Source organism: Rousettus aegyptiacus, unplaced genomic scaffold, assembly GCF_014176215.1.
Source record: "Rousettus aegyptiacus isolate mRouAeg1 unplaced genomic scaffold, mRouAeg1.p scaffold_m13_p_3, whole genome shotgun sequence".
NCBI classification, from domain to species: Eukaryota; Metazoa; Chordata; class Mammalia; order Chiroptera; family Pteropodidae; genus Rousettus; species Rousettus aegyptiacus.
Genome location: NW_023416306.1, coordinates 154950419 through 154976763, shown reverse-complemented (window position 1 = coordinate 154976763; position 26345 = coordinate 154950419). Strand labels below are relative to the sequence as shown.

Below are 26345 nucleotides of genomic sequence, written 5' to 3'. Positions count from 1 at the left end.
TTAGAGATTGCATGAGTCTATAGCTCAAATTGGGAAGCATTACCATTTTGACAATATTAAGTCTTTCGACTCCTGAATGTGGGGTATCTTTCCATTATTTAGATCATAATCTTTCCAACAATATTTGTAATTTTCAGTGTTTAAGTCTTACACCTCTTTTGTTAATTTTTCCTAAGGATTTAAGTCTTTTTGATGCTATTCTTAATGAAATTGTTTTTCTAACTTCACTTTCAGAATGTTTATTGCTAAAATATAGAAATACAATTGATTTTTGTACATTAATCTTGTATCCTGCAACCCATTTAACTTATTTATTAGTTCTGATAATTTGTTAGTAGATTCCTTGGGATTTTGTGTGTATAAGATCATGTCACCTGCAAACAGAGATTATTTTATTCCTTCCTTTCTAGTCTGGATGTCTTATTTAATTTTCTTTCTTAATTGCCCTTGCTAGAAGCTCCAGTACAATGTTGAATAGAACTGGTAAAAATGGTCATTCTCGTTTTATTCCTGGTCTTAAAAAGAAAGTAATTTCACCACTTCGAATGATGTTAGTGATGTTAACTGTAGGGTTTTTGGATAAAAGCTCTTTATCAGATTGAATAAATTCTATTCTATTTCTAGTTTCTTATCTTGTTCTGTTCCTAGTGTTTTTATCATGAAAGTGTTAGATTTTGTCAAATGCTATTTTTTTGCATCTATTAAAATGACCATGTGGGTTTTGTCCTTTTTTCTTTTAATATGGTATATTAATTTAATCTTTCTGAATATTAAAGCAACCATGTACTCTCACTATCATTAGATTTTTTAATTATTATAATTACAAATAGATTCATTATTTTTAAAACTGAAAAGTAGGAAGACATTGAATCATCCAAAACCTGAACATAGAATTCTTGGGTTTGAATTTTTGGAATACAAATGCATAACCAGAAAAGACGCATAAATAACCTACAGACTAATGGAGCATATTTCACTAGTTCCTATTTAGTGGATGAGAAAACGAACACAGATTGGTACACAAATACCCTGACTATTAAATGGTGCACACTGAGTGCTCTGTGTCATCATGGGACTGCAGAATGGAGACGCTCCCCCAGCGCTCTGCTGCAGAAATAACAAGTGGCTGTGCTGTCTGCCCACACGCTAAGCTATTTTGTATCTTAGTGGCTGCTCATGCTGTCCACGTTCCCTCAAATTTTCTTCCCTTCTTTCTTTCATTACTTTTTTTCCTGCTTATCATTCCTTAAAGGACATACATCAAGAGATATTATTAGTGGTTTTAATTTCTTTCTTTCTCTTTTTTTTTTTTTTTTTTGGCCTGTATTACGTTCTAACTTTCCTCCATTGGTATGTGTTGCTTTTGTAATTATAAAAAAAAAAAGGTAATTACTTAAACAAAAATAACTCCTCCACTTGGGAGTCCATTGGGGGTGTGCCTGGACTGGCCAAGGAGCTAGGTGGCAGAGTGCAGGTAGCAGAGCCTGTGACTGGAGACAAAACAGTGCTCTGACATCCCCCAGGGCACTGCGGGCCCTCTGTGTATTCTTCCCTCCTGGTGACCAGCAGCTCAGGGTTTCTGTTGAGACAGCTGACTAATCTCCCTGCTTGGCCCCAGCCCTTGTGTTCTCTCTCAAACATATTTTCTCATTCTTTACAACATGGATAGGCTGAGATTTTTTTCACGTCTTTATGTTCTGCTTCCTTTTTATTTAACAATTCCATTTCTCGCATTTTGCTACAAGCAGTCAAGAGGAACCAGGTTACTTCTTCAACACTTTGCTTAGATATTTCCTCATCCAAATGTCTAATTTCATCACGTGCAAGTTTTACTTTCCACAAAACACTAGGATGCGGACACAATTCAGCCAAGGTCTTTGCCACTTTATAACGCAGATGGCCCGATAGTATGTTACTCTTTTCCATGAGGCTTCCTTAGAACCATCGTATTTTTACCTGAACATTCTGTTCAGAATGACTTATGTATTCTTTAAGAAGACTGAGACTTTCTTTGCAGCTCTCCTCTTTACCCTCTGGGCTGTCATCAGAATGACAATATAGGCTTTTTCTAGCTTGCACCTGAAAACCTGACAACCTCTACTGATTACCAGTTCCAAAGCCACCCCCACACTTTAGATATTTATTATAGCAGCACCACACTTCTTGGTATCAACTTTCTGTCTACGTTCAGGCTGCTATAACAAGATACCATAAATTGAGTGGCTTATAAACAACAGAAATTTATTTCGCACAGTTCCGTAGACTAGGAAATCCAAAATCAAGGCTCCAGCAAATTTGGTATCTGGTACGAACATATCTTTTCACTATAAGTTCACATGCCCAAAAGGAGAAGGATTTCTCTGGGGCCTCTTTTATAAGGGCACTAATCTCATTCATGGTAGCTCCGTCCCCATGACCTAATCACCTCCCAAAGGCCCCACTTCCTAACACCATCACTTTGCTGGTTAGGATTTTGACATATGAATTTGGGGGGAACATTTAGGCATATACATACATCAGAACTCATCAAATCTTACACTTAAATATATGCAGTTTACCTGATGTCAGTTATACCTCAATAATGTAAAGAAAGGTTCTGCTGAAGGACTATAATAGGGTACTCTAAGTTCCAACTTAAAAATAATTCAACTGGCATAAACAATTAAGGAAAATTCCTTGACTCAGTATAACTGTCCATAGGTAGGTGTCAGGCATAGTTTGATAAGAGAACCACCTCCTTATGTCTGTGAGCCACTCTGCTCATTTCCTGATCTTGGCTGCATCCTCACTGGGTTTCCCTGTGGTAGCAGAATGGCTGCAGTAGTTGTAGGCTTCACATTCATATAGCACACCTACCAGGAGAACAGATAGGTTTCCTTCCCCCAGACATTGAACCAACATCTCTAATCTTACTTTCCATGATTGAATCAACCAAGCCCCTGTGTCTGTCCCTGAATTAATTACTGTGGCAAGTGCTGGACAATAGTTTCCCCACATCTCAATATGTGACCAGTGAAGGAAGAGTGGAACGGAGGGTGGAGAAGCCGCTGGCTGAAACTGAGTTGCAGATTGGCGAATTAGCATGGGATGGTCAGCACGGAGAAGGCAGGTTTGGATTGAAATAGAAGGTGGCTCTCAAGTTGTCGTTTCTGTTTTAAAAGGTGTTATCAATATAAAACAGAAGTGTACTACATTTTGAAATACTGGAGTGTCAGGATCTTAAAGTAGGTACCAGAAAGTTCCTTTTCCTCAACTGTTTGGGGACACTGGTTGCATCCCTACTGCCTATGCCAATTCCTATGCCTTTCAGGGCTTACTATTAAGAGAACTTGTCATGTGACTTTGAAGATACCCTGGGACCATAAACAATAAAATAGCATTCAAAGATAAAGCTTAAAATGGCTCTCCTAGATATCGGGCATCAGAAATTATTGGTTCTGGGGGTGGTACAAGATAGGAAGAAATGTGAGAAAAAGTTAGGAAATATTAAGAATAGGGAGAAGAGCCACAAAAGGTCATTTTAAAGGAAATTATTTTGTCCAAAAATTTCTAGCATTGCCAAGTAAATATAAAGAGAGTAATAGGGAAGACAGCAAAGGGGTTTTATAATGAAGTGGAAAAGAAATGTCAGCTTCACCAAATCCCATCATTATATAAATTGCATAGACCACACTGCCTAGGAATGAATGAAACTTATTTGCCATTTTTCTTTTAACTATTTTTTATTGAGATATACTTTATATATAGTACAGTTCAATTTATGGCATTTAAAACTGATAATACATATATTCAGAGCTAGTATGGCTGTCTATGAGTTCTTTGTCATCATTAATGCTCTCTTAGAGAGTTAATTCTCGGTCTGTAGAGATGAAATTTCTACTTTTCTTATACAACTGCATACAGAGAGGAAGTTTATTAATTGCTTTGGGATGATGAATAGGTGAAGATGATAAGATGTCAGTCACTGTAATCAGTTTAAGTAAACATAAATTTGGGGTAAATTTTGGAGGTTGAATTTGGAGGGAATCTAAAACCAGTATTTCTTATAACATCTTCTAAAAATGTTGAGAATCACCTATGCTTTCCTACTTTCTGCTTCTTGTCATTATCATATTCAACATGAGCAGTATAATGGACATTGTTTATACCTGCGCAGCACCCATTTTTCTGGTAATAGCATCCATCTGTTTCATTTGGAAAATTGTTGGTCTACCCTTCTCAGAGCTTGTGGCTCAGAATTGGGGGAGTGGGTGGGCACAAGATTCAGACCTGGCCAATTAATTTGATGTCTGCCTGAGGCCTGTGACCTCAGCTGGGCCAGTGGAAGCTTAGCCAGGACTCTCACTGGGACTCCAGAAAAGAAGCATTTTCCCTCAGCTGAGGTTTTAAAATTATTTGAATGCAAGCTTGCCAGCCATGAGCCATCTTTACCATTGCATGGTGACCCCCTTTCTGAGAATGAACCCAACTTAGAGGGACATCAAATTGAGAGCGGAGACAGATTTCTGATGACTTGGGTTGAGCACCTGGAGCCAGTCAGATCTATCCCTAGCCTCTATGCTTAATATAACTTGAATTCAATTTCGAAACTTGCAACTCGATTCTTGACTAATACCATTATCATTATCATTATTACCACCCCTTCTCCACCTTCCTGGAGTCAAATAAAAATCCACTTCCTGAAGCAGAGCCTAAGATGTTTGCAACAATCAACCAAGTGAGTACACACAGGAAGTACAGGGCAGCAGTGTGGGGAGTAGCAGTTGAGTAGGAGGCTCCGAGGTGTGTCTAGTGCAAAAGAAACGTAAGAACAGAGACCTACCATTGAAAGACAGGCTTTAGCTGCCTATTCCTAGAGTGCTCATATGTTTTATCTCCACTCTCCAATTGCAAATGCTTTGTTCGACACAGATTAAGGTCACTCTAGTGGATGCTTAATAGGCACCCTGACCCAATCGGAAACCATCATTTTTCTTAAAGCTTCATATGTGCGTGCAATCATTCCTTTAAACAGCTCAAGCCTCGCAAGGATTATGCAACTCTAAACTCTTATCCCAGGGCCTACTCAGTTTTGTAAAGGCAAATATTGCCACTGAAAATGGTCCAAAAACATTACCTAAGATTAGGGCCGAAAACTCAGGGAGAGAAGTAGTGGACTCTGCATTCATTGTATTAGATTAAGAGTAATATATAGGGAAATAGCAGATCTATTTTTTTTAAATCAAGACTGTAAGCTCCGTGAGAGACTATGTTTCTTTTTGCTTATCATTGTATTTGCAGTACCTAACATGACTCCCCCCGCCAAAAAAAAAAATTGTTGAATGATTGACCAAAGAGATAAATGAATGAAGCAAGAAAGTTTTGAAAAGTAGAGACGAAATCATGCTCTTACAAGTAGGATCATATAAGAGCTTTGGGTTTTCCAGCCCTGGGTTTTGTACCGAAGCAGATTGCCTCTAGGAAGCCCCTTCTACCTTATGATTCTTCTGCCGTCTAACTGATATTGTCGACATTTGTCATTTTTGCATGCCCAACGTCCATTCCTTTTTTAACGAGGTCCCCAGTTTCCTTTTGGGAAAATACTCACCTCATTTTGTGTTCTCTTTTTCGGATGGTGAGTCTTAAGCACCTCCCACCACGAAAGGTGAAGAAACCACATTCTTTTGTTTGCCCCACCTCCCCTCCTATCTCCCCTTTAGATCAATGTGACTTAAAATTAGTCAATCAGATGATCTCTCCCAGGACTTTGACTCTTGGGCAAGTGACTCAAGGATGGAAGAGCTGGTTGGAGCTCATTCCTGGGCTGCAATTCTACCTGTCCCTTTTAAAAATGCTATCCTGACTTTTCTGTGCCTCTTTCCCCCCACCTCCCCCAGCCCTTCTCAAGCTATATTGCAGGCTGCATTACTCAGAGCTCTGGGCTCCTGCTAAGCCAGCACAGCCATTGTCTCCTTTCAGCTGCCATCATGATAATCTCCTGGGACCTCATCAGCCACGATGAGATGTTCTCCAATGTCTGCAAGATCCAGGAGGTCACATTCGGGCTATGCCTGGAGGTGGAGGGGAAGATGGTCAGGACAGAGCAACACTGATGACTCCCTCGGTGGCAGAAATGCCTCTGCTGAAGGTGCCCAGGGGCGACCGTACGTAAAGCACAGTAATCACCGATGTTGATATTGTCATGGACCATCGTTTGCAGGAAACCAGCTTCACAAAAGAAGCCTATGAGAAGTAGAAGTACATCAAAGATTACGTGAAATCAATCAAAGAGAAACTTGAAGAACAGAGACCAGAAAGTTAAACCTTTTATGATGGTCAGCAGTACAAATCAAGCACATCCTTGCTAATTTCAAAACAAACAAACAAAAAACAAAAACAAAAAAAATCTATCAATTCTTTATTGGTGAAAACATGAATCCAATGGTATGGTAGCTCTGCTGGACTACTGTAAGGATGGTGTGACACCCACATATGATTTTCTTTAAGAATAGTTTAGAAATTGAGAAATGTTAACAAATTTGGCAATTTGGATCTACCACCTGTCACCATAACTAGTGGCTGCTTTTCATCCACACACCGGGACGAAGACAAATGGGACTGATGTTATCTTGAGCTCTTCATTTATTTTGACCTTGGTTTATTTGGAGCAGAGGCATTGTTTTTAAGAAAAACATGACATGTAGGTTGTCTGAAAATAAAAGTCACGTGAACTTAGTTGAGAGAATGCCTCTTAGTTTAATACTATTTAAATCTATCCTGTGTAGTGCTCCTGGAGAAGCTATAGCCTGGTTGTAGACCACTACAATAAAGCATGAGGCTATCTTCAGATAACTTCTACGGTGAAAGCTACTTCTGGGACTGGGGTATAAAAACAAGGATCAAAAGTTTTAATTCTGAGTTGAAGTAAAGAGAAAGACCATGCTCACAGCAGAGCCAACATTTGGAGTGGATTCCTTAGACATTGCATCACCTACCAGTGGAAGTAGTTAACTCTGGAAGAGAGTACCAGAAGAATAAAAAGAGACTAATATAGCTGGAAAAAAATAATAATAAAAATTACCCTTTGCCTCGCTGCATCCAAGAGTGCAAGATGAGTCACCAGCAACTCCACTGGAGCCATCCTAGAAAATTCAGCCAGGGTCCTGGTTCTTGCCGCATCTGCTCAAACCAGCATGGTCTGATCAGGAAATTCGGCCTCAACATGTGCTGCTGGGGTTTCCGTCCATACACGAAGGATATAGACTTCATTAAGTTGGACTAAGTGAACTTCCATGAATGGGTCATTCCAGACATCTACCTTACTGCAGAAACAATGCTAGCGCTTTGTATATAAAATCAAAACTTCAGTTATAAGTGTTTTAATGTGAATGGAAGTCACATGATCATAGAAATCTCTTTTTAAAATTTTACTTTCATCTTCAAAAATTGTGGCTTGTTATATAAAAGCATTCATGTTGAAAAAAATGTTAAAATGCTATCCTGGAAGCCTCCTTCTTCAACACTCATTCCAAGCGATTATTATTTGTCCTTTCCATTTCCATTCCTTGTAATAGGCAATGACAGGGTTGTTACTTCCTTTTCTGCAATGAATCCTCCTTCTCTGCAACTGATTCATCACCTTCAGCAGCTTGACCTTGTGCTTTGGCCATCAATGATTGTCTGCTCAAGCTTTAGACACCTTACCCTAAGCTGGGCCAATCGGATTTCTCTTTTCTAGAAGTTCATAAGTTTAACTTAGGGAATGTGAGTGGTGTAGGTTGCTGAAGTGGGTTGGTGCTATGAGGAAGGTCTATAATTTTCTGATGCTGAGGTTTCAGGTTTTTTTCCTGGGCCCCAACACTTACCTATCTCGAGGAAACTTCCAATAAATAAGTTTGGAACTGAAAAATCTTAATACAGTCTCCATGTGGTAGAAGGCTCCTTGGAGGCAGGGCCAGCCAGATTTTCATTCATTCACCAATTTATTCATTCATCAAACATTTACTATGTACCTGGACACTTACTATGTATCAAGCACTGTGCTAGGTTCCGTGAACCCAAAGACGAATTTGACAATCCCCTGAATTCAAGGAGCCTGCTCTCTGTCTAGTTGGAATACAAATGTATTCAATCATTCTTTCCTTTAACATACAATTCATTTATTCAAGTAATAATCACCAGTACTTACTGAATATCATGTGACAGGCCCTGGTACTAAATGCTTTTCTCATTTAATTCTCATAACTATATTAGGTGTGTTCCATTTTACAGATGAAGAAATTGAGTCACTGATAGGTTAAGGCGCTTTGCCAGAGTCACAAGATTTCTAAATGCTAGAGCTGAGTCTCCAATTCTGACTACAGAGCTTTAGCTTTTCAATACTGTGTAATCTCCCTCTCAAAATAAAGAATTCCAAAGCAATATCCTTACACAGGTGTGTATGAAGTTCACAGAGAAGAAAACGATTAATTTTGCGGGGAGATTGGATGGAGTTCAAGAAAGGTTTCACAATTGAAATGGGTTGAGCAATCTTGGAGGAAGAGAAGAGTTATAACCCTGGCACCTAGCATATAACTTTGCATATGAACTCAGTAAATTGATAATGAGGCTGCTTATGCATTTGGAAGTTGCCTACATGAAGCCTGGGGTGTTTCCTACTGCCTTCTGAGGCATCCTTTTTGTGATTTAGCAATTGGGTGCAAGGTCATCAGATCAGGTGTGTATTGTATCATCGATGCTCACAAAAGCCTTGTGAGGTAGTAGTATTAACTTCATAAGATGGGTGAGGAAACCAAGACTGATGTTGCATGACCCATCCAAGACCACACATGATGAGTAAGTGGCAGAACAAGACAAGGACCTGGTATCCTGCCCTCTGGAGTGATAGATTGGCTAACAGGATTTCTCTAGTCTAGTCAGGCTTCTTTACTCTTAGTCTCCAATACAAGGCTTTGCTCTTTCCAGCCTCTGTGCCTGAGCTTCTGAAGGTTCCCCCTCCCAGGAACATCCTCCTCTTCCTTCTCATTTTCAGCTTTCTAAAACCTGGTCACTCTTTAAAATCAAGTTCGACCCACATCTTCCTCCCAAGTCTTCTCCAAATTCATTCAGCCCACTATCTAAACTTCAATTAAAATTCCTTACCCTGCTTCAAACCAGATTTCTGCCCTGAAGGCTTCCTTGATAGAAGGTCTAGACTCATCGCTACCATCTTGCCTTCCTTATCATAACTGTTGCCTAATCTCTCCAGCCTTCAGTTTTCCTTTTATTGTTGTTTACTTTATATTTGCACATATTGTCTCTCCTTGGAATGTGAGGTGCAAACCATATGCTTCTTTTTTAGTTTCATACATCTATAGCAAACTTCTTTTGGGATCATGGTGTTTCTTGACTCAAAGAGGGTATCTTCTCTGCCCACCTTCTCTTAATTATTCATCTCCTAAATCATGCAACACTGCTAACTTGTTGACCCCCTTTGTAAGGCTCCGCGGGAGTGGGAGCGAGAGAATGCAGGGGCTCTCATAGCCGCATTCAGCAATTAATAACCACCAACACTGAATGTTTACTAATTGCCATGTCCTGTACAAAATACACTGCATGTACAAACTCATTAAATCCTTAGGGCAACTATTATCCACCCATGAACAGATGAAGACAGAGGTCACCCTACTAGTAAGTGGCACAGTCAAGATTCAAAACCAGCCTGACTTGAGTCTATACTCTTAACTATGACACTGAATTCTTTATGGCAACCCAAAGTCTCTTTTCCATAATGTATATCCATTTCCTTTCTTTCCAATCCCTGGAAGAAGATAGAGCTAAAGGGGTGAGAAAATAATACAATGTTTATTATGCTCCTGGTATGGGTCGGGTATTATGATAGATGAACAATGCTTTATTAATACAATTCTTGCAATGAGTCTATGAAGCAGGAAGTATTAACTCTATTTAAAGAATTTGGCTCCCAAAGTTGTTAAATAAATACTCAAGGTTTAGCTTCCGGATATTGGTAGAGTTGGAATGAGACCAAGTTTCCTGACTTTCAAGGAAGTGCTCTTTAAAGGAAATTGAACCGAGAACACTGATAGGGACAGAATTATTACTTAATAAATGTATTACTGTATACTGAAGAATGGTGAGAGAATGTCGCAAACGCTATTCTTTAAACACCCATAGAGATATTAGTTAAATAAAGGAGCCCTGTTCTGGCCTGGGATCAAACCCAAGAATTCGCCTATAGGCAAAAAAGAGAGGGCGCCACCTGTCCAGGAGAACCAGTGAACCCGCTCTAGAGACGAGCTCGGCCCCCTTTCTTCCTCACCCACTACTGTAACCTGTCCCTGGGCCCCGCTTCCTCCTCAGTGTGGACCATCGAGCCGCCAAGCCTTTCCTGCGACCCGACTTGGACCTCCCACCGGGTGCCAGGTTCACGAGCGCCCGCAGAAGCCCTCCGACACCCGCGAGCCCCTTTACTTTCGCCGGTGACTGGCCAGGCCGCGGCGCGGGGCCCGCCTCCTGCTCCTCCGGATTGGTCGGCGGCCCCGAGGCTCCAGACCCTCCATCCCGCCCCCGCACGGTCTCCGCGTGGGCGGCGCGGCTTCCGGCGAGCCGCGGCCGTGGCGGGAGCGGGCACCGCCCCCGGGTGACGGCCAGGCTAGGAATTGGCGGCAGCGTGCAGCCATTTCCGGTTTCGGGGAGGTGGGTGGGGTGCGGAACGGGACCTGGATCCACCGTCTCCTCGGCTGCTGCCTGTAGAGCCTGCCTTTCGCCGGGTGCTGCCGGGACCATGCGACCGGGGCCAGGAGGCTGCTGCTGCCGTCGCCCGCTGCGGGCGAACGGCTGCGTGGCGAACGGGGAAGTGCGGAACGGGTACGTGAGAAGCAGCGCCGCCGCCCTCGGCCAGGTACGGTGGGGCCGGGTGCCCGCGAGCTGGCGCTCGTGCGGAGCCGGCAGAGGGGCGGCCGGGCGGGGCGAGGTCGCGGTGACCATCCGCGGAGCGGACGTCGGGCGCGGCTCAGGTGTCCTGGCGCTGCCGGGGCCTGCCCGGAGCCTGGAGCCTCAAGGGCGGCTCAGGGGCTGCCCAGTCTCTCCGCGCCTGAGGTCTTCCTCCCCTGTCCCCGCAGATTCGGGCTCTACTTAAAACTCGGTTACCTTCCTCTACCCGATCCAGCCAGAAGTGCGGGTCGCCCCTCCAGAGGAGGCACGGAGTGACCCCTCAGGCCAAGGAGGAACCACTCAGGGGTTCTTGATACTTTCTCTGGAGGCTCACACCACATGCCCTCGATATGGTTGCTTCCTTTAAACTTACTGTTCACCAATTTAGAGTCCTGAGGCCTTTCAAGGAATATCATCTTGGGGTCCTCAGAAGGCAAAGAAAGTTAGGAGGTGGTACCAGGCGGAAACCCACCCAGCCTTTTCTACCACATACCTACCCCTTCTGCAAGGAAGACTTTGGATCACAGATCTGGAAGTGAACCCGGGCCGGTGCCCCGAAAGCATCTTGCTCTTATGAGACCCTAACCTGGGGTGGTCCCTTTGAGCAATATTTCTATCACACAAGGGGATTGTTTAATCTGGTGGTGATTTATGATGACTCTACACTAATTAACCAAGGCCGAATGAATCACCGCCCAAGCGCAGGCAATTCTGAAATATTTTGAAAAGTTTTTCAGTTCAAGATAATAATTATTATCAACCTTCCAGTTCTCTGGACTGACTGATATTCTGTTAAAATGTGTTTTTAGAAGATGAGCTGGTTAAAAAGATCAGTGTTGCTGGAAGAGAGCATTGTATTTGCAATTGACTTTAATATTTATAAATCTTATTCTGATAATAAAGAAAACTTTTCCCCCCCTTGTAGCAGATGTGTGACTGTTGTGATTTAATTTGGCTTTAACATAAATATATGGCAGGCTCTCTCCCAATTAGTAGATAATGATAGGCCTGGGGCTGTTTGTATGAAACAGAAAATAAAGCATATCTCTAAGACTATAAGTGCTGGGGGAGGGGGAATACATACAAGAGACTCGACCCCCTCTGAAGTTGTGAGGTGTAAGCAGCATAATACACAAATTCAAAAGATTTATTTTCATTTTTAAATAATGTGTGAGAGAGGAAGTGATGAGAGTCGGCTTATAAGCAGTGGAAAGAGTTGTTTACTTAGCAATGAAAATGGCTAATAAGACAATATTGTGGTATAGAATGTAATAGGGAAACCTAATGGGGAGGAGTCAGAGAATACACTGCAGGTGAATGAGTGGATTATGATTTTTAAGAGGGAAAAGGAAATCAAGAGAAAGATGTTAACACAAGGTGCTCTATGTTTAAGTGGTCTCGTCACTTAACATAAAAGTTATGTTCTGGTTTAGTAGTAAATTAAATTCCTCCCTTCCATAATCCCTAACAATTTAGTGTTTGTAAGTATGATATTTCTTCAGAGATTGCTGACTATTAAGGTGAAGAAATTTCAAGTTGCTAAAATGAAACTTAAAAATGTATATGGTTTAAACATCTGGCTTAACATTTTCTAATATATTTTAGTGAAAAATTCTACTCAAGACACCACGGTGGCATTTGGAAAAATAGTCTAATGAAACGCCCTAAAGAATGTTTAGGGCTGCTTCTAGAAAGTCTTCTGTAAGTCTTTTTAAAACAAAGACTTTAGGTATGTGGCTTTGTACACTAATTTGAGGAATATTGTCTTTGAGGTTTTTTCCCTTTTTTTCTTAAGCAAAAGAGAAGATTTTGGTAACTTCACGAGAACAAGAGTATCTTAAAAATATTTTTTAAAAGTTTTTGTTTTGCCTTAAAGTGTTGTGCTAGTGCTCCAACCCCTGTTTTCCCATAGATTTTGGGAGATAGGTTGCCAGTTATGCATAAAAGTTTACCTAGGGTGGTAAGTGCACAGATGTGGGTCATGCTTTCACTAAAATATAAATTTAGAGTATAACATGGTTTTTAAACCTGAGATATAAGTTCATTTCCTCACATATCCCAATATTTGTCTTTTAATGAACAGAAGTTCAAAACTTGTAAGATCTCTACTCTCTGCAGAATCTATGCTTCTGTATTTCAAGGGATGAATGTACAGATGCTCCTCGACTTATGATGGGGTTATGTCTTGATGACACCATCGTAAGTTGAAAATGCATTTCATACTACACCATAGAACATCAGTTGTTTACCTTCATGATGGCGCGGCTGACTGGAAGTTTCAGTTCACTGCTGCTGCCCACCATCGAGAAGAGTATCATACTGCACATTGCTATCCCGGGAAAAGAGCACAATTCAAAGTAGGTTTCTACTGAACGCATATCACTTTTGTGCTATCATTAAACTGAAAAATTGAAAGTAGAACCATCATAAGACTGTATATGCTGGCCACTTTGTTGAATTTGGGTTTAGAGTTCCAGTGAATAGATCCTGTAGTAGAATGGGCGTATGAAACAATCAGACATTGTTTTTGTTTTCAGAGTTTTTTCCCTTTTTTTTTTTTATTGTGGCGAAATACACAGAACATAAAATTTACCATCTTAACCATTTTAAAGTGTACAGTTCAGTGATATTAAGTTTTTTCATATTGTTGTGCAGCTGTCACCACCATCCATTTCCATAACTCTTTTTATCTTATAAAACAAACTATACCTGTAAAACAGTCACCCCCCCCCCCCATTTTCCCCTTTTCCCAGTCCTTGGCAACCACCATTCTACTTTGTATCTCTGTGATTTTGATTGCCGTAAGTTACTCATAAATGGAATCATATAGAACTTTCTTTTTGACTGGCTTATTTCATTTAGTATAATGTTCTTATGGTTCATCCATGTAGTAGCATGTATCAGAATCTTCCTTTTTAAAGCTGAATAATATTCCATTGTATGTACATAAATACCACACTTTGCTTAGGCATTCGTCTTTTAATGGATATTTGGGTTGCTGAATAATGCTACTATGAATACGGGTGTACAAATATCCCTTTCAGATCCTGGTTTCGGTTCTTTTGGATATACACCCGAAAGTGGAATTGCTGGATCATAGTTCTACTTTTAATTTTCTGAGGAAATGCTATACTGTGTTCCACAGTGGCTGCACCATTTTACATTTCCATTAACAGTGCACAGGGTTCCAGTTTTTCTACATCCTTACCAACACTTGTTGTTATTATTATTATTTTTTTTTATAGTAGATGTGAGATAAAAGAGGGTGTGTGTGTGTGTTCACCAGAAAGACCAAGCCATGATTAGAAGCTTGGAATTCTCGGTCCTACCTCCCATTTTCCAGGGAGCGAACAGGGGCTGGAAATGGAGTTAATGGTTGATCATGCCTACATTATGTAGCATCCATAAAAATCCCAAAAGCACAGGGTTTGAAGAGCTTCCTGGTTGCTGAACACACAGAGGTGCTGGGAAAGCGGCACACCTCTTTCCTTACACCTTGCCCTATGCATCTCTTCAAACGACATGTTTATCTCTATCCTTTATCATGTCGTTTTATAATAGGTGAACAGTAAGTAAAAGGTTTTCCTGAGTTCTGTGAGCTGCTCTAGCAAATTAATCACACTGGAGGAGAACGTCGTGAAAACTGACTTATAGCTACTTGGTGAGAAGCACAGGTGACAACCTGGACTTACAATTGGCATCTGAAGTTAGGGGACTTGGGGACAGTCTTGTGGGACTGAGCCCTTAACCTGTGGGATGTTACGCTATTTCCAGGTGAGTAGTTTTAGAATTGAGTCAGTTGTTTGAGTCAGCTGCTTTTGCAGTATTGCTTGCTCAAGTGGCAATATCTTCCCTCCCTCAAATCTGGTGTCAGAAGTGTTGTGAGCATGGCAGTAGTGTAAGAATAAAGGAGAAACATCACAGATCTGTGAGGGTTTTTCTTTACAGTAGACATCCTCATGGGTGTAGTCATTACTGTTTTTTAATGATGACAGTAGACTCAGTTTCACGAGGAAGAGTAACAGCAGTAATTTTTCTTTTCTGTTATTCAGAGAGGAGAGGGTCAGCCTATATTTGAGGTAAAGGGTAGTAGTTAGCGTTAGGGAAACTTTGAAAGAATTAGAATACAAAGCTTTGGCAGAATTGGAGCTGGAAGGAATCTTTGGGGGTTTATGTAATTTAGTCTCTTTATATCTTTGTAGGACTTTTTTAAAATTAATCTTGATAGATGATGCCTATTTTTAAAGACCTCCAGAGAATTTGCAGGAAATTTTCTCATCAGCATGTTGCAGTATTTAGTGATCTTAATTTCCAGGAGTTTCTACTATAGATTTAACATTTGATTGAAGTCTATGTTTTGATTGCACCTGAAATACAATACTTAATTTTTTTTTAAGCTCCTTGTTAATAGCACTTTTATTTTTAGATCTTCCATTTCTTTTTAGAACGTTTGAGATTTGGACACCCATTTTACCCTCCTTAATTAGTTAACAAATATGGAAAGAAAATTATCTGCCTTTGAGACAGTTTTGGACCTCACTTTCTTTCCTTTAGGAGTAATTTTACTGAGATGTTAGAAGGATGACAGCCTCTAGCTACCATAATAATTAAGGTTCTATCTTAAAGAAGAATTGGGGCTCAAGTTTTGTTCTTTTTTAAATAATAAGACAGGCAAAGTAGAAAGAACACAGTGCTGGTCCTGGTGCTTATACAATACTTAGAAGGCAAATGAATAACTAATGAAGGGTGGTTTACTAAGTAGCTGCTAGCTTTTGTTTCTTTCCACTGAGAGGAAACAGTTAACTGTGAAAAGGTCATCATGAGACAGGAGCAGGAGGAGGAGCTAGAATGTCCACTACACCTGTTCAGGTTTCTCTGGGCCTGATGAAACACGGGAAGACCTCAAGGCTTGGCAAAAATAATGTTGAAACTACGTTACAACTTGTGGGACTAGATTTTTTCAAATGTTTTTGTTGTTTTTGTTGTTGTTGTTGTTGTTGTTGTTGTTCCAAAGGGAAGAACATTTTGATTCTTACTAGCTGGATATGAAAGATTCCAGAGTCATTTGAGGTACTCAGAAATTCACTTCAATAAAAATTCTTGGGAAGCAAGACCAGTATTTCATATATAAACCACTGTATTCTTAAGATAGCATTTTAGAACTTGGATGTTCAGGGAAGGCAGACTTGTCACTTTTAAAGGTTGGCCTAGGTGCCGTGCCCTAGAAACTTCATGGTGCTTTGAGCAAGATAGTTAATTGGTTGAGATTCAATTAGATTCAAATTTTGAAAGAAAGAAGCAGTGTTTATAGACAGAATAGGCAATTGAGAAGGATGGGTAGAGGCTGTGTTTGCATTCTGTGTGGGTGTGCCTTCCTTGATTTAAATACATGGTTTGTGGCCTCAAAAGTCAGTTGCCTTCTGAATAGCTTCTAAGAAAGCTTCTATAATATAATTTGTAATTTGTGACCAATTAAGCAAGTAAGCCCTCACTCTTGACCCATTTGATCTAAGAAAATTTTTCTTAACGTTTGTTGTCCTTAAGACCACTTTAAAGACCCATTATGAAGGTTAAGGTGGCTCTTTTCCTTTTGCTTTAAAATAATTTTTGCTTCTAACAATAGAAATAGTACATTCATGCTGTAAGGCCCTGAAGGGTTTGGATAACTCCTTTGTTGAGGGATTCATTTTATAATGTGGTCTGTTACAAATCAGTCTGCTACTTTCTGATAATTTCTAACTACAGTGAAATACACAGTTATACTGAGACCATAGGTGTGATCCAGCCTTTTGCTGCCTAATTACTAAACTCCTGCAGCAAACATTTGAAAATTTACTGTTTTTATGGTGCCTAGTATGTAATAGGAGCTTAGGAAAGTTGAAGGAATGAATGGGTGTTAGTAAGCCATAGGAGCTGGTAGACAGATAACTCAATTTTAAAATGGGCAAAGGATTCGAATAGACATTTCTCCAAAGAAGATATGCAGATGGCTAAGAAGCACATGAAAAGAGGCTCAACATCATTAGTCATTCGGGAAATGCAAATCAAAACCCACAATGAGATACCACCTCACACCACTAGGATAGCTAAAATAAAAAGCCAGATAGTACCAAATGTTGGGGAGGATGTAGAGAAATTGGAACCCTCATACATTGCTGTTGGGATCAAGAAATGATGCAGCCACTTTGAAAAACGGTTCCTAAAATACTAAATATGTAGTTACTGAATGACCCAGCAATTCCCTCCTTGGAGAAATGAAACATTTGTAGACATAAAAACTTGTACATGACTGTTCAAAGTAGCATTATTCATAATAGCCAGAAAGTAAAGGCCACCCAAATGTTTATCAGCTGATGAGTAGATAAGCAAAACATGGTATATTCATATAGTGGAATATTATTCAGCAGTAAAAAGGAGTGAAGTACTGATACATGCTACAATGTGGATGAAAGAAACATCTTAGCATAAAAAGCAGACACAAAAGGCTCCATATTGTATAATTTCATTTATGTGAAGTCCAGGGTAGGTAAATCCATGGGTAGAGAAAGTAGATTAGGAGTTTGCCAAGGAATAAAGCCATTGCCTAAAAAACAAACCTGCACAATGTGACACCACAAATAAAGCTACACCACAAGTGAAGGAAGCAGCCGCAGACAGAGAAGATTTTTGCAATGCATCACAGGTAAAGGGTTAGTACCAGATTACTAAACCCTACTAATCAACAAGAAGCAAGCATACAGTCCAGTAGAAAAATTGGCAAAGTGTAAGAACTGGCAATTCACAGAAAAATAAATGATTGGAAAATAAATATATGAATATAATCATTCTCACTAGTTCTCGAATTATTGTAAGTTCAAACAATGAGATACTATTTTCATCTTTACCAATTTGAAAGCTATTAACATATGACAGTATTAAATGCTGACAGTATTCTGTAGCAATGGAAACATATAGGTACTTTTAGTATAAATTGATACAGTCGATTTGGAGAACAATTTGGCAATTTCTAGAAAAACTGAAATATGCATTATTCACAATGATTGCCCTACTGAATCTATATCTAGGTGTATACAATAGCAGAGGTTTTCAAACATTTTTCTTCCAGCCCACACTAAAAATAACATTTTTGTATCACAACTCAGTGCACACATCTGTATATATTTTATGTACTTTATATATACATACAAACAAAAGTTTCACAGATCAGTGCTTACCCTTGAAACATACAACACAGTCTGATAGTCTGATAGTCTTTATTCAGTACTACTCAGTGAAAGTTTTTAACTGAAAGTTTTTAAAATGCTGATCACAAACCAGTAAATTGACATCATGACCCACTGATAGGTTGTAACCCACAGTTTGAACACTATTAGTATGCTAGGGCTGCTTTAACAAAGTACCACAGACTGGGTGGCTTAAAAACAACAGAAATATGTTTTCTCATAGTTTTGGAGACAGTCTGAGATCAAGGTTTAAGTGGGTTCTTCTGAGGTCTCTCTCCTTGACTTGTAGATTACCATTTTATATCTTCACATGGTCTTCTGTGTTCAAATTTCTTCTTACAGACATTAGCCATATTAGATTAGGGCCTACTGTGCTAACCTCATTTTAACTTAATTATCTCTTTTAAGACCTTGTCTCCAAATAAAGCCATATTCAGAGGTTTGGGGGTCAAGACTTCAACATATGAATTTTGGGGGCTCAGTTCAGCCCATAACACACTGTTTTCCCAAAAATTCTGCTCATGGACACAGGAGACATGTTTAAAAGAATGTTTACTGTAAAGACATAACAAAAATGAAAATAACCTAGTTGTCCATTAGTTGGAGGATGGCCAAAAAAACCACCCCAATATGGAATATCCAAATAGTGGGTATGGATACAACAATGAAAAGATGACTCGATCTATATTATGAACATGGGTAAACCTTAGATACATGCCATTAAACAAAAATCGCAAAAGATACATACAGTATGATATGTACGTGAGGATTAAAAACATGCAGGACAAAGCTATATTGTTTATGGCTATGTATTATGTAATAAAGGTATTTTTAAAATTCTTGGTAATGATAAACGTGAAATTGAGGACAGCTTTTATACCTTTAGGGTAAAAGGGAAATAGCACTTCCTCAAGGCAAACTTCTTCAAAGGATTTGGGAATTTCTTAAACCTAAATTTGATCCACGACATTCTCCTGATGGTATTCTATAATTGATAACAAAATAAAAAGTGTCAGTCAGCTTAAAACTCATGTGCAGAGAAAGAGTGAGACAGCCTGAGAATCACTTGTAAAAGAAAGCTTTCTTACTCTGTCTACATTTTTTTTATTCTGCATGTTTAAATACAAATCTCTTTCAGTAGTATCCTTTAAAATAGTTTCCTTATTCTCTTTTATCTCAAAAATCATGTTTGCATATTTGAAAGTAGCTAAGATCTTGAAAGTTCTTATCACAACAACAGAAAATCTTATAACTACGTATGGTGACAGATGTTACCTGGACTTTTGTGATGATCATTTTGCAATTATACAAATATCAAATCATTGTGTTGTACACCTGAAACTAATGTTATATGTCAGTTGCACCTCAATTTAAAAAACAGCAAAAATGTCGGTTTGCATCCTTTTTTTCTCTAAAAAATCTGCAGAATTCTCGAAGACAGGGATTCTTTTATTTGCATCATCAAATACAGGGTACAGTTTTTGACATAGATAGGAATGAAATATTTATCGAATGAGTGAAAAGAATGAGATGATAGGATGATTTTGAGCTCCTTGGTAGAGTGGGACTTCAGATTCCTAGGGGAGACTTTGATGTATGAAAAATATTTTTGCAGTTTTGGAAATGTTAAAAAATTAAATAGGAAGAATCTCCACTTCTGGACACATGAAATTAAAGGGAGGGAAGATCAAGTTCTGAGAGATTTCCCAAGGCTAGCAGTGCTGAAATAATGAGAGGTCAATGTGTAGATTACTATATACTGTGCTTTCTCTCTCTTTCAGTCATGTTCATATTGCCTCTCTACCCTCTGAGAAAGCAGATGTTTTTGACTAATTGCTGGACATTATATATAAAAGACCTGAGGAGACCAAAGTCAATGTCATTTTTGCCTTTTGCTCTTTTAGGCAGATCTGGTGAGAAGCAAAGCACCAGCATCAAACCAGAGATTGAGCTGGGTGAGGCTGGCCTGAAGCTTTAGGTAGATTCAGTCCATTTTAGAGAGCACAGTGTCTCAAGGATGGGATCCCTGTGTTTGTTGCAGCATCTCCCTGTAGTATGACTTTATCTCCTAAACATTGTGAGATTGTGTTTGATTTCAACTCACCTTTCTAGTCCAGCACTCCAGCTTCTCCAGCACTTGGTAAATGTCCTGTGCAGAAAACGGGCCATGTATCTGGGGCTCATTTAGAACTCAGTCTGACATACCAAAAATCTATACAGTGACCATAAACTCTGCTGGTTTTTCTTTTTCTTGGTAGTTCCTCTGCCTTTGGCAAGCCCAGTTAATGATCAGTTGTGCTCAAACTCTGCAGATACTGAAACCAGAGAGCAACCAAGTCTGGGCCTCATGCTGCCTGTGACACTCAGCCAACAAACCAAGACAGGAGTTAGGTTGTTTAGAAAAAGCGTTTATTGTCAGGGCACCGGTGTTTAGAAAGGGCAGCAGGTTAATATCTTCAAAAACTTTGCTGCCTTCTCACTCTGGCTTAGGGTATTTAAGGGAAAATCAGGGCATTATTTCAGGGACAACCTGACTGTTCCTGAGTCTGTTGTGCTTCATGGAGCCGTTCCTCTGGCAACATGGTCCTCCAGTGGCGTTAGCAACCCAGGGACAAAGATGGGAGTAGTCTAGAAAGAATGCTAGACCAGAAGGATTGTGATCAGTCAGCATTAAGGGCATTAATCATAAGTTTCAAGGCAACTTTCTATGCAGGAGACGTTCCAAGCTCTGGGTCAAGTTTCTGGGGACATTCTGTTGTTATAGGGCTATAGGGCAAGGAAAAGTGAAGCCAGGGGCGCTGTGGGACCTCTACTATGGGGGTCCTGATGGCAGCCCTTCTTCAGTACCACCGGGAAAGAAAATGGCTAGCAATTTCAGCTTACCAAGGAAAGGCTCTGGAATTTTAATTCATCTTGTCCTCTTTGCCTCTTTGCAATGAAGACAACTTTTCAATGTTATTAAAAGTTTCTTGTTTTGATTAAGCTATATGGTTTTATCTAGTTCTGTGAAAGTAATGGCTTGTCCTCTACCTTTTCACTCCAACCTGGAAGCAGATGTCTCAATATTGTTTTTCAGTTTTTGGTTTTTGTTGCTATAAAAGTGACATAAAAATTAAGTTGTTAAAACAGAGTACTCCTAGGTACAGAGAACAAACTGATGGTTGCCAATAGGGGGTTTGCGGGCTGGGTGAAAAAAGTGAAGGGATTAAATAGTACAAATTGACATTACAAAATAGTCACAGGGATGTAAAGTAGAGAGAGTATAGGAAATATAGTCAATAATATTTTAATAACAATGGCATCAGATGGTTCCTAGACTTATCGGGTGATCACTTTGTAAATATAAATATCCAATCACTATGTTGTACACCTGAAACTGATGTAATATTGTATATCAACTGTAATTGAAAATAAATTTAAAAAAAGAAAAACATCCTGTTGGGAAAAAAGTTAAGTTGTTCAGACAAGATAGAAATTATGTCTCTTTACAAAGTCTGGAGGCAGGTAGTCCTAGGTGGGTAGATTATAGGTATCTTTGTTGTTGTGTAGTCTTTTAGGGTTTTGTCTTTATTAGCATCGGAATTTTCGACCACATCTACATTCCAGGCTGTAGGCAGAGGGAAAGAAAAGTGGAGGAAAAGCAATTTCTCTTTTAAGGAGTGTAATCCAGCCTTGGTACCATCACTTCTGTCCATCACTTTCTACTTCTATTGGCCAGAATTTCTTATCACGGCTACTTCTGGCTGCAAGAGAGGCTGGGAAATAAATGTAGCTGGGTGGTCATGTACCCAGCTAAAATAGAGATTCTTTTACTAAAGGGAAGATAGAGAGACTGTATACAACGGGCCAGTTAATGGTCTCTGCCACAATACAGTATCAGAAGGTTAACTAGAGTTATTTTTCCAAATAGTCAGTTTTTTAAAAATCTTAAATAACCTAATACTTCTCCTTTGGTTTGTGATTTTTCTTACAATCTAAGAGTTAATCTTGTTAATGGCTATGATTTTTTTTGCGGGGAGGGAGAGTCTGTCTTCATGTGTGTTAATGAGAACCTGAGAAGACATTAGTTAAAGCAATTAGAATCTGATGTTCCTAAATAATTTTGAGCCAGGTATCTCTTATCCTGGATAAGATAATAAACAGTGTTCCAGATGCACAACATTGACAGAATTGGGAGTCATTTTTTAAAAATTTACTGAAGCCCTAAAAGTTAGCAGGCTATGCTAACAAAAATATCCAGTAAGTATAGGAAAGAGGTTCTAAGATATTTTTAATGTAGAATCTGTATCTGTTAGAGTTCTTTCAGTTGGTAACAGAAATGGAGGCTAGGTAAACAAAAAGATGATTAATTGCAGAAATTATAGGTATGCAAAAAGGAAAAAAAAAAGGCAGAGGGACTGGGGAGGAATTGATGAACAACCAAGTCTCAGAAAGTCAGAAAGGCAAGAGATAGCACAGTGATTGGGACCTCAGTGTTAGCAGTTTATGAACTTTCACTCCAGGACGTTCGTCTGGCGCCCTTCAAATTCTTTCCCCACTGAAATTTTAAATTCTGATGAGAGGGGTTGTTGGGTTCATTTTGGCTTAGTGCTTACTCTGTGTCAGTCGGTTATGACCCAGGAAATGTGGTCATATTGCACAGATGTAACCACCAGGGGCTCACCCTGTGTGTCAGGGAGTATTCCCGGAGAAGTGAAGTGGGGTTGATGTGGGGTTGCCACTCCAGTCAGTCCATTGCAAAACCACAGTGGAGTGCATGGAGGGGCCGAGGGGAGGTGTGGTCTTACAGGCCCAGAACCCGTTAGAGGTGGAAGAGAGCTCAGATGAAAGTGCAAAATTTGTGGGAGAGCTGCACTGGCACTCAGATCTCCTGACTGTTGCATCATCTCTTATACCATGATGCTTATCTAGAGCTCGGAAAGTGCTGCACAGGAGATGTGGGTGGCAAGTGAGAATGTGAATGCCCATGCAGAGCATCGCTGCACAGAGTGCACAGGATGCCATTGAACTGAAGTGTTCCAGTGCGCATGTCCTTTGAGGCTTCCATTTTTAGTTTTTAATAGGAAAATAGTAACGTCAAAATATAAATTTTTTTACAGCTAGCTTTGGAAACACTTTTCATTCCATTCCATTGGAGATGCTTATTGACAAAAATTAGGGAATTTGTCCTGCTTACAAGAAAAAAATGTGTACTTCTTCCTTTTCAAAATTTTCCCAAAAAAGAGGACACTTCTGGAAATATACACTCAGAGCATGGAAGAGCTTGTGTGACAGGCACAAAGCTCCAAACTATTTTCTCTAGTATACGTGATATGCAGTAGGGAAAGAAAGACTAGTACATTTCAGTGAAATTCCAAGAAAAGACCGATTCCGCAGAACTTCTTTTAAGGAACTACAGAATATAGCACTGAAAATAAAGAGTTTATTTAATGGTAAAGGCATGATAACAGTTCTTTGATTGCCAAATAATAATGGGTGGTTCATATCGGACATTACTTTTTTTTTATATAATGTTTCAATCTGTCTACCAGATTAGGCAAATTCTGTGGGGATGGGACAGATTCTGTCATCCTACTGTCACATTCAGCAAGAATGTGTTTATTTTCTTTTTTAAAAAAAATGCTTACATGGTTTTGTATTCATATCAGAAATGTATGTTTCTGTTTCCCAATAATCACTTCCTCATTATTTCATCATTAGATAGTTACTTTGTGTTCTTTCATGGGATTTGTGAAACCTCTGTTTAGGAGTATTCCATCCATCAGTTTACAGTGAAATCAAAACTTAACTCTTTTTCTTTTCTGAAACTAAAGAGATAGAATGTAACACATGATCGAGGACTTTCTTTTGCTATAAACATCATTAGAACAGATAGAGTATGGAGAGGGTCTTGGTGGCAGGGAGGCCTGATGGGAAGGATGTTGCAATAGTCCACCTAAGGAAGAAACATTAAGGTTCGTTTGTTCGTTTTTTAATTTTATTTTTTATTTTTTCTTTTTGACCCCTTTTACTCCATATACCTCCCTTTTTTCCCTCCCCCCTACCCTCTGGTAGCCACTAGTCTATTTGTCTGTTTGTTTTTAATGGAGGGACAACATACATTTGGTTAAGTGCATAAAATTTGCTAGGTGAACAGCTCCTTGACTTTGTACTGTGTGTACTGTGTCTCTAATACTTCTCTCAAGATGTAGAACATTTCCAGCCTCCTTAAAATTCCCTGGTACCCCACAAGAAGGTCTTGAACTAAGGCATGAAAATTCACTAGTAGGTCTAGACGGAAGGCAGAAAATAAGGTGGAGCAAAAGATGACTTCAACCTTGGAAGACTGGGTAGACTGGATGGTGATTTTGTCAACCTAGTAGGTAATGTAGAAGGAAGATCAGATGCTAATTGAGGGAGGAGTAAGGATGGTGAAATAAGTTCAGATTTAGATTTGTTGAGTTCAGGATGTCTAAGTGGAACTATGTAGGAGGCAGGTGGAAATGTAAATTTGGAGTTCTGGAAAAAATTGGGGACTGAAATGTAGATTTGTGTGTAGTCATCAGCATGTCAAAACTATTTGAGATCTAAGAGGTAGATGAGACATCTAGAGAGGCTGTAGTTGTGAGATGACTTGAAGCTATGATAAGAGGTGTATGTGGCTTTTATTAACTTTGTTTTAGTCTAAATAGTGAATAAAATTTGAGAAAATTTGGCTTAGACATTTAGAAAATGAAACAATAAACAAAAATTCAGTAATACATACTTTTTGTTAAAAATGAAATCTAAATCAGTTGGAGAGCTCTAGGTAGAAAGTGTGTCTCCTCCACCCATTTTACTCCCCACTCCAGTTTCTTGTGTCTCTTTCCAGACAATTTATTGCATATAAAGTTTATGGTTTTATCTTTTTTTTTTTTCTTTAAATATTCCTTTTGGCGGGGGGTGGAGAAGGTCACCACACTCCTATGGAATCGTAGGTCTTATACTTTGTTACACACATCGTGAATGCACACAGATGGGTTCCCGCAGCGCAGGCCCCTCTCCATCGGCTCTTGGCTCTCGGCTCTCGCGGTGAGCTGCTCTGGGTGGGGCAGGCCGAAGCCTCAGTGGAACCCAGGCACTTCCTCTCTTCTTTTTTGATCATTTTCTTACACACGTTTCAGGAAGCTGTCTCAGCTCTCAGAGTGCTTAATGTGCTCAGTATGTACATTAATTCTCTTGGCAAGAACCTTGCCTTTAACCTGTTTACAATACCAACCGCATGCGGGTAACACTGTAGACAGTTCTAGCTTTGCCACAGAACATTGGTGGGCCTTTCCTTTTAAACAGTGCCCATCCCCTGGATGTCTGCGACATCACCTTTCTTGTAGCTTCTCACGCATGCGGCCAAAGGAACAACTCCACGTTTTCTGAAAGGCCTAGAGAACACAGAGCGGGAGCTTCTCCTCTCCCCTTTGTGATGGTCATTTTGGTGAACTACTGGAAGATGACAGTTCTGGCCTATAGGAAGGTATGGATTTTTATCCTGTCCCATTATTGCTTTGGTCAGGAGTGCCTTTTAGCTCCTTATAAAAATATAGTTGACAGCCTACAGACATGTAAACAAAATGGTTTTTTAGTTTGATTTTTTTGGTCTTCTTTTCCTCTAATGTGTTTTATGGTAATGTATTTGTGTAGTCTTGACTGAAAAAAATTTCTTCCTTTGCCTTTTTTTTGCTTTTGCATTTTTTTGAAAAGTGATATTATTGTTCAAGTACACGCATCTTGGTATCCTTTGGAGTTCTTAAATTTTCTACTAACAGTGTCACACTCTTGTCTGCTTAATGTAAACAGGCTGATTTTTTTAACCTGGAGGGAGTGATATGCTTATATTTTTCTTGATTGCTTTGTTGACAGTGTAATTCTCAAGTTAGAATGAATGAAAGGACTCTTAAGAGCCCTCTTGAATGGAGAATCCAGAATTTGAAATACAGTGTATGTGTTTCTAGCCCATGTTTTGTTTAGAGTGAACTTGATCTCTAGTCCAGTCGAAACTAAAAGATGTCAGATCTGGGTTCTAAAAATGTCCTAATATTAATTGTATAATCACTACAACTTACTTAACCCCTCTTATGACTTTTTGTACTTTTTGTTGAAAGAGCAAAGAGCATAATGTGAGTTTTCATTAATTCAACAAATATTTATTGAGCTCCTATAAGATGCCACTTTCTGTACTACTAATGGTAATAAAGA

General features: G+C 39.5%; 2 protein-coding genes and 1 pseudogene across 4 annotated transcripts in view; all 3 read left to right on the top strand.

Moving 5' to 3' along the window:
• The first annotated feature begins 5780 nt into the window (after nt 1–5780).
• Nucleotides 5781–6513, top strand: LOC107516658 (annotated as a pseudogene).
• A 577-nt stretch (nt 6514–7090) lies between these two features.
• LOC107516659 (40S ribosomal protein S29-like) lies at nt 7091–7261 on the top strand. The gene has a single exon (XM_036218266.1). The coding sequence runs from the start codon at nt 7091–7093 to the stop codon at nt 7259–7261; it is 171 nt and encodes a 56-aa protein (XP_036074159.1).
• A 3396-nt stretch (nt 7262–10657) lies between these two features.
• The window catches only part of SPTLC2 (serine palmitoyltransferase long chain base subunit 2), an 84992-nt gene continuing 69304 nt past the window's right edge, over nt 10658–26345 (top strand). The window contains exon 1 of one of the 3 annotated variants that reach the window (XM_016156600.2): nt 10658–10879. In XM_016156600.2, coding sequence (XP_016012086.2) covers nt 10763–10879 — 117 coding nt within the window. In that variant the 5' untranslated portion in view covers nt 10658–10762. Of the gene's footprint in view, nt 10880–25099; nt 25624–26345 lie in introns of those variants that run through there. The other 2 variants (XM_016156603.2, XM_016156601.2) reach the window with 2 other exon arrangements.

Bases quoted from the DNA above. Each gene is read 5' to 3' on its own strand.
- LOC107516659 (XM_036218266.1), top strand. From the start codon at position 7,091: ATGAGTCACCAGCAACTCCACTGGAGCCATCCTAGAAAATTCAGCCAG.